The sequence below is a fragment of the Haliotis rubra genome, unplaced genomic scaffold (assembly GCF_003918875.1).
Source record: "Haliotis rubra isolate DU_JTF1 unplaced genomic scaffold, ASM391887v1 Scf606, whole genome shotgun sequence".
Classification (NCBI taxonomy): domain Eukaryota; kingdom Metazoa; phylum Mollusca; class Gastropoda; order Lepetellida; family Haliotidae; genus Haliotis; species Haliotis rubra.
In genome coordinates, this window is record NW_025767309.1 from 25,872 (window position 1) to 34,481 (window position 8,610).

The 8,610-nt window shown below is 39.8% G+C and overlaps 1 protein-coding gene across 1 annotated transcript; it reads right to left on the minus strand.

Annotated features, from left to right (window-relative positions):
• Positions 1-4,223: 4,223 nt before the first annotated feature.
• On the minus strand, positions 4,224-4,952 carry LOC124255682 (adenosine receptor A3-like). Its single transcript, XM_046689573.1, has one exon. The coding sequence runs from the start codon at positions 4,950-4,952 to the stop codon at positions 4,224-4,226; it is 729 nt and encodes a 242-aa protein (XP_046545529.1).
• Positions 4,953-8,610: the final 3,658 nt, after the last annotated feature.

Sequence of the window (8,610 nt, forward strand, 5' to 3'; positions counted from 1 at the left end):
TGTTGTGGTAAGAGCCAATTTCAACAGAATTATATATACAAAACGCAATTTTCTCACAAATCAAACATAAACGTTAGAAATTGTTTTCCAGTTGTTTGGTATTTCTTTCAAAAAGTCTTGTATACGAACTAGACCTTAGCGAATGTGAACACACTTAACAGAGAGAAGCACAGTTGGGCAGAACATTCGTGAATGCCCCGAACTTTTCAGGCGATAAGATGGAAATGTTAACCAAGGTCAGGATATTACCACAACACCTTATGGATGTTTTCAGTTATTTTGCATGCATCATCTCAGAATATTACATTTGTTTTTATGTTCTTTTTTATACATTATATTCAAAAGGTATTTTTATATTACGTTTAACAAATAAATGCTTTTTAAGTATTTATGGTGTGTTGATTTATTGTTACAGTTGCTTGTATCAATAGAAACGTCTACTTTTCCAATTAATTACCAATATGACCACCATAGTTATGATAAGGTGCACTTCATTCTTCACAGGATTACACAGACAGACATTTAATTATAACATTGCACAAAGGATAACGTCCCAGTCCCTGTTTGTCGTAAGATATAACTACAGAAGATCGAGCGGTAAGGTACATTTATTTACCCAAGGTGGTAACCCTAGGTGTTAAAGTGACATCGTAACAGAGTAGACGGTTGATCATACTATCAACCACTAGGTTGTTTTCTGAACCAGACTGTATTATGAACAGCCTACCAATACACGCTCGAAATAGCTATGGTTCGTGAAGGTTCGGGTTAGATTGAGCCTTCAGTAACCCATGCTTGTCGTAAGAGGCGACTAATGGGATCGGGTGGTCAGGCTCGCTGGCTTGGTTAACACATGTCATCGGTTCCCAACTGCGCAGATCGATGCTCATGCTGTTGATCACTGTATTGTGTGGTCCAGACTCGATTATTTACAGACCGCCGCCATATAGCTGGAATATTGCTGAGTGCGGCGTAAAACTAAACTCACTCAGTCACTTGAAATAGCTATGAATGTGACGTAAAACAACAGTATTCCACTTTTTAACAATTTGAATTGGGTTGTATTACCCAGTATCACTCACAGAGCGGATATACGTATTGAGAAATGTGACATTAACAACGAAATAGTGCACGGTATTTACTTGGGTTAACATCGGTATCCATAGTAACGTAAAGTATGAAGCAATCACGCAGGGCCTGGGGACAAGTGGCTGATTTGCTCGAACTAAATAAATCAAACACCGTGATATTCAGGCTTGTTTATGTTCCGTTGGGGCAAGGATAATTTACCGTCAGAGCACCTTCATATCAATAATGGAACACGCTGATGGCTTTGATGAAATGGTGTAGTCTAAATAGTGTTGGTATATACAAGGATAAGCCTCTAGCATGTTATCAGCTTTCGCTCGTTGAATACGTTTTGAACCAACTCACTGTAAGATAAATGGTACCTGACAGACACTCGTGTAGTTATCTCTGTGGAGGTAATAGAAGAGTGTAGATAACATACAGTGTTGGTTTCTGGTCGTCATCCGTTAGCTCGTCACCCCGAAGACCCGGGTTCGAATCCCCACATGGGTACAATGTGTGAAGCCCATTTCTGGTGTCCCCCGCCGTGATGTTGCTGGAATATTGCTAAAAATGGCGTAAAACCAAACTCAGTCAGTCAGTCAGTTCTGGTCGTCATCATAACTAGTTTATTCTATTTGCTTCTTTTTGAAACCATTCTACTGTATCTGTATGTGTGGGGGCGGTGGGATAGCCTAGTGGTTGAAGCGTTCGCTCGCCACGTTGAAGACCCGGGTTCAATTTCCCACATGGGTACAATGTGTGAACCCTATTTCTGATATCCCCCGTCGTGATTTCCTGGAAGTCCGAGGTAACACCGTACTCACTCAATGTATGTTTTCTTAAACCACAGAGACAGAATAACGACAGACGACTACACCAACCTTACTCCCACAATAAGTGAAGAGGATGAATGGAATAGGACAGTATACTGTCTAATCAAGGATATGGGGAGGGTATAACTGAGAATAGTACCTTGTATTGTCTTTTCGATCATGTAGCGATGGTATAAATGAGAATAGTAACTTGTATTGTCCATTCAAGTATGCGTGGAGGATGTAAATGAGAATAGAGCCTTGTATTGTCTATTCAAGTGAGTGGGTGAGTTTGGATTTACGCTGCTTTTTGCAATATTCCAGCAATATCACGGCGGGGACACCACAAATGGGTTTCACACATGTGCCCATGTGGGGAATCGAACCGTGGTCTTCGGCGTGACGAGCGAACGCTTGAACCACTAGGCTACCCCACCGCTATGGTCTATTCAAGCATGTAGGGAGGCATCCTCGATAATCTCCAGGGTATACGTTACGATCGCTCTTCACTATACCCTGGATGCATCCTGGGCTTGGCCCGATGATTTTATTACCTCCCTTTGCTGGCTTTTTATCCAATCAGGTGTCTACGCTGGGAAGTTGGGCGAACCAATCACAACTCACTTTCGCTTCTTAAATTATTTAGCCGTTTAAACTTGGCAACACAATTGATGCAGAGGTACTCTGAAAGAGGTGGAAGGAGTTCTTTCATATATTTTTTTAAAGTTTTAGATCTGTCAATATGTCTGTACGATTTCCCCAAAATCTGAGTGTCACTGCGAACAAACCTTCGCGACTGCGACCGCTATCTTTGTTGACACTGGCAAGCTCGGATGTAACGGCGGTTTAGCTGATTGGCTACTGTGAGAATGCGGAGCCAGCAAAGGGAGGTAATATAATTATCGGGCCAAGCCGTGGATGCATCCAGGGTATAGTGAAGAGTGATCGTATCGTGTACCCTGGAGATTATCGAGGATGGTAGGGAGGGTATAAATGAGAGTAGTACCTTGTTTTGTCTACTCAAGCATGTCGGGTGGGTATGAATGGGAATAGTACCATGCATTGTCTACTCTAGCATGTAGGGACGGTATACATGAGAACAGTGCCTTTGATGGTCTACTCTAACATGTAGTGAGGGTATAGATGACAATAGTAAAAACTCAACTCACTCACTCAAAGTAATCGACATTTCGCAATACATCAATGAGCAAAAAATACATTTTGAATGAGACTTAACAGTGTTTATTAGTTTAGTAGAGTGTGTATGTCGACTGAAATTCAAACATGGATTAACATCAGCGTCGACTGTACGACCAACAATGCCAAACTTGGTGTAAAAAGTATTAAATGAACTGACAACATCTTTAGAGTTATTACTAATGACCAGTAAAGCGCAAGACAAAAAGAACGCTGAAGTAAACACATGTAGTACATATAAAACAGTACAAGTAGAACATCCAATATCTTCATACTGCCTTGTGGTTAAAGCATCCGCTTGTCACACTGAAGATCTGGCTTCGATTCCCCAGATGAGTACAACCCATTTCTGCTCTCCCTCATTTTTCCGAAATATTGCTAAAAGAGGCGTAAAACGATACTCACTCACCCACTCCTCCTTGCAGGGGTTATTGGTTTGTGTCCTCTGCCACTACAACTAACGCGTCATTGAAGAAAAGAACTTAAGAGAAGCAACACGACGTTTTGGGGTATATTCTTACTCCTTCATCAGGTGAACATCCATAAGATTCCTACCCGTTGTTGATTTTAACGCTTCTGTTCATGCTCTTGTTATACTTGATGAATCTTATTGTATCATCTCCATGCCTCTCACCTGATGAAGGATAAAGGAGTAAGAATATATTCCGAAACGTCGTGTTCTTTCCATAAAGTTCTTTCCTTCAATGAAGTGTTAGTTGTATTCCTCAAAATATAGAAGTTGACATCGATAACATTCTTGAAAATACTACATCTAAATGCAGTTCTAAGACTTTAACACTTCATTGTATCAAAATGTCATATGTGGGCATCATTCAGATGACTTTAATATGTAAATTTCTAATAAACCGCAAGGGTCAAACCATGAATTAAGACATTAATAGTAGTACGGATGAGGACTGCCTCGTCCTAGTCATAACATCGTGTCCTATTTTGTACCTCCAGATAATTCCACTTGATACCACAAGGCGACATGTTATTCCGTCTGGGTACTATGCATCACTTGAATCTTCCCAAAAGGAATCAATGTCTCCTTTGCCTCGGGCAATCTAACTTAAAAGTAACAGCGGCAAACTCTTTCAGTATTTTTTTTAGTCATGAATTAATTTCAAGACTGAAATTAATTCACGACTCTCTCTGGGTCGTGTTCCAAATCGCCCTTGACCCGCTACTTGGATTGACCTTTGACCCAGGACAGCGAAGTAGTCGCTTACATCCTTCTCTAAAATCCTTTTTCTGCCAGGCGTAAACGATAGGATTGAGAAGAGAGTTGGATATTCCGAGGTATACCGATGTCATTCGGACGTATGTTAGTACGGGATGATAACTGAAGATCTGAATGAGCCCGAGTATGGCAAAGGGAGTCCAGCAAAGAGAGTATACAATCAGTACAACCCCCATGAACTTGGCACCTCGCAAGCTCTGTTCTCGTCTGGCGGATCGAGTTTCTCTGTTGATATTACGACGCCGACTGTGGGCGACGTGAAATATTGCAACGTAGAAACAGATTTCGAGGATTGTTGACAGTATTTGTTGACAAGATCCAAATCCGATATACCAAGCGCGGACAACACGAACAAATTCACATTTGGGGTAAATGTCCCAGTTGTTGACGAAAAATGGTACCGCTGCATAGCAGAAGGAGTAGATCCAGGCAACGGCGACCATGACCTTGACGTTTCTTATTGACATTATTGTGTGATACTGGTTGTTATACACGATTATCAAAAACCGGTCTATTGTCGCAAATATGCCGCTAAGCAGTGACACCGTCGTTAGGAAACTCATCAGTTCCATTTGAAACATGCAAAGAAACTCTGTCGAATTCAGTTTTGGTAGTAGGAAGAACAGCATTTGAAAAAGCATGTTAAATGACATGCAAAAATCCACAACCGATATGTTATAGACAAACACATTCGTGTGAACTTTAAATCCCAGGTAGCGTTTGTACACTATCAACACAACGAGGTTACTTGTAAACATGAAGAACCAGATAAACGGCTGAGCAATGGCGAAACCCATCAAAAGGGGAGGTAACCCTTGCGATGGGGATCCACCGCTGGTGTTGGTGGTGTTAGGTGTTTGGGCCAGTGGATCCATCCTTGCAGCCATGGTTATGTTGGTGACTGATCTAAAACAATATAACCATCTGTTACCAACGAGCATTATGTTACAATCAATCGATACAATGATTCTTTTATGTTACATTTGTTCTGCTGCATTTAACTTCAGTAAATAGATATGTTACCTAACAATTTCAATGAAAGTTCTTTTCTGCAATATGTTCTCACCACACTTCTCTGACAGTGAAATAGAGAATAAAGATGGCTCTTTGAATTTATTATCGGCCTTATCATTTCCAAAACATTCTATCCATTTAAAGTGTTTTCCGAGTCTAACCTCGATGAAGCTGCCAACAGTGACGTTTGTGCTCATTGTAATCGGTTTCCGGGGGAAACTGAGACCGGATATACTCTACCGAGCTAGGGTAATTAAACACAGAGAAAACACTATTAATACTATCAAAATAAGGATATATTTGCTGTGTTTATTTGTTGGTGGACCGAGGTTTCCCAGATTTCATCATATGCCTAGTTGAAGGCGTCTATTGAACTACAACAGGAATGATTCGTTAGACACAGTTTCAACTGAAACTGTTGTGAACATATTTCTTGGGCGTTTTATTTTCTTATCAGCAGCTGAACATTTGCACTTGTATTCAGAAATAAAACAGCGTTTTATTTTCAACAAAATCAATGCTTTTATGTCACTGGGTTTTTTGGTTCATCGATCACTTGATTGTCTGGTTTGTTTACAGGCCGGCAGTCTTACTGCTACGATGTTTCAGGTAACAGACACTTACTTGTTAATGTGTTGCAAATTGTCCTAGGAGCGGCTGCTATCGCGAACACCTGGTGGTGTCAACACTGATTTTCAATGACCCATTCATAAAATGTTTTTACGATATTTTGTCTTTTGTTCCCAACGGATAATCGATACAATTGTTCATTGTTGATTGCGTTTTTCGTTTACTTTAGCAGGTTCTGCGCTTTGATTCCGATTTGTTTCCATGTTAATAAAAGGGCATTGCAGCAAATCAAGGCCATTATTGTGCGTTGACGTTCTCCATGTAGTTTGGTTAACTGACGCAACAAGAGGAAACCGTAACGGAACATCTGACGTAAAAAACCGATAAGGTTTGTTTCATGTGATCTTAATGTGAAGACGTTATGATGCTACGTTTCACCCGGCCATGTCAAGCCTCGGGTAATGGGAATCATAAAACAATTTCAGAGAGATGCCGGTACCAAGTTCAGCGAGTCCAATCTTTGCAAGTTTGGATGACAAATTATTTGCTAGTAAATGGCTCCAGATACGTATATTTGGCATCATATTCAAAATATATGCATATGTTACATACAGTTAGACCAAGGGTAAATGGGCTACAAGACGAGCTCTTAATATGACATTATTATTTGATAGGAAATGGCTCCAGGTACGTATATTTGGCATCATATTTAAAGCGCATACATGTCATATATTCAGTTATGCTAATTGTACATGAACTCTCCTTACAGCGACAAGGCTGATCCAGCGCTGAAGCTCTGTGACTTGATTTGCGTGTCATCAACCCTGACGCAGTGGAAAGTTGTTCTTAATTTTAATCACATGATCATCTGGTTCAAACTCGAGTACTTGTATATCGTGCTATTGCAAAAAAATAAATACAAATTTAAAATGAGAGTTATTTTCGTGGTTTCACTGTGTCCCCATCAGTGTTAAATGCATGGATAAAATCTCGGATGCCATGGATGAGATTCTGCATTGAACTGATCCCAACTGATTCAAACTAATAGAAAATAAGTAAATGATATATAGTTAGTGTTCAATATTGCTAGTGAGTTAAAACTAAGACATTGCATTGACGTTATTTCATTCATATAGCTCCCGTAATTGCTTATCGTGTCGAATCAAGGGCAGGTATAGAAACTAAATTACCCACCACTCACAATGGATTTAATGAATGCACATTCTCACCTTCTCGCAAACACCTGATATCCTCCCTATCTGACAGTGATTCATAAACGCGCTTATCTGCTAGTTGTTTGAATCATACGATGGATTCTTTTAGCTGAGATTTCTAACGACAAGGCGTTTTTTCCGTTTACATTGAAGTATGTATCACAGCCGTTATTACCATACCTAGGATCAAGTTACTATCCGTAAATTGAGCTACACCTTGTTTTGCTTGTTCAATCTGCCCTTGCTAAGGGCAAGACATGCACTATCGACCTTTTACAGGTATATTCTTACAAAATGAAGAAATCTAAGAAATGAGATGTTGCATGACTTTCTTTACGCACGCGTTACTGCGTTTATGAAGTTTACATTGAATCCGAGAGACTTTCAAAACAACGAAACATTTTCATTGCTATTTGAAATTATATGTTCGTACATAAATAAAGATACACATTACTCTGTGACAATATCCGACAACCTGCATGATCAATATATCTGACATGTAATATAGAATTTTAACTGGCATTATCCATTTGTTCTCAACAGAATATTAATATTATGATATAGTTTTGATTAAGATATTTTAGATTTCCACTTACCTGTTAGTCACGCGGACATGAAGAAAGATGATAACAAGCCTGAAAGGTCTCCCCGAATGATGCAGATCAACTATCGACCGTTCCCTAACTGTTTTCTGCCATAGCCACGGGCAAGCATCCCGGGACGATTAATTGACGTGATGAAAACGACACTATTCAGAATAAACAAACTGACAAATTACATGTCATAAAATATTAGGCTGTGGTATCAACAGGAGCACGATGGCGACAAGGCGATATTGACGGGAATAAATTCTACAGGAAGTCATTGTAGTGACATTTATGCCTAGGTGAGCGATGTTAAAGGGCAGCATTGTGATTTCTTGGGTGCCTTTGCCCTTCTGTCAGACCATACATAGCAGTTGATTCGCAGGCCTCCTGTGAGTTTCCCTGACATAAAGAATATCAAATCAATTAATTGTGTAATTAACTGTGTTTCTAAAACAATTTTTTCACTGATATGGGTGTTATAACGGATATATCCTTCTCGAGTCGTATTTGTATTTTCCTCTGTATAACCTTAGCAAACATATTTATTCTTAATGACATCAGCATGATTTCTGAGGCAATTTCCTTCTTCTGATTAAACATTCTAGATTTTCTATGTATTAAGAACTGTATTTTGTTCACCTAAGCATGAAAAGTTATTGCTATAGATATGAAATATTGTATAGATATGATAGTACACCATAGAACCATCATCACCATGACACAGTCGCGTTTTGCAGTATTCTGTTTCTCTTGCATGGCCGACAAGTGGCCAGTTGTCTAAGGCGTCACAATTGTTGTGGAGGGTTGCCTTCCTTAGACGTTCAGAAACGGATGTCGTGGGTTCCGAATCCCGGTTGGCCGTGATTATGTTGCACAAATTCCGTGTTCGTTTCAATTAACGT

Coding starts and splice junctions, on each gene's coding strand:
- LOC124255682 (XM_046689573.1), bottom strand. CDS start 4,952: ATGCTGTTCTTCCTACTACCAAAACTGAATTCGACAGAGTTTCTTTGC.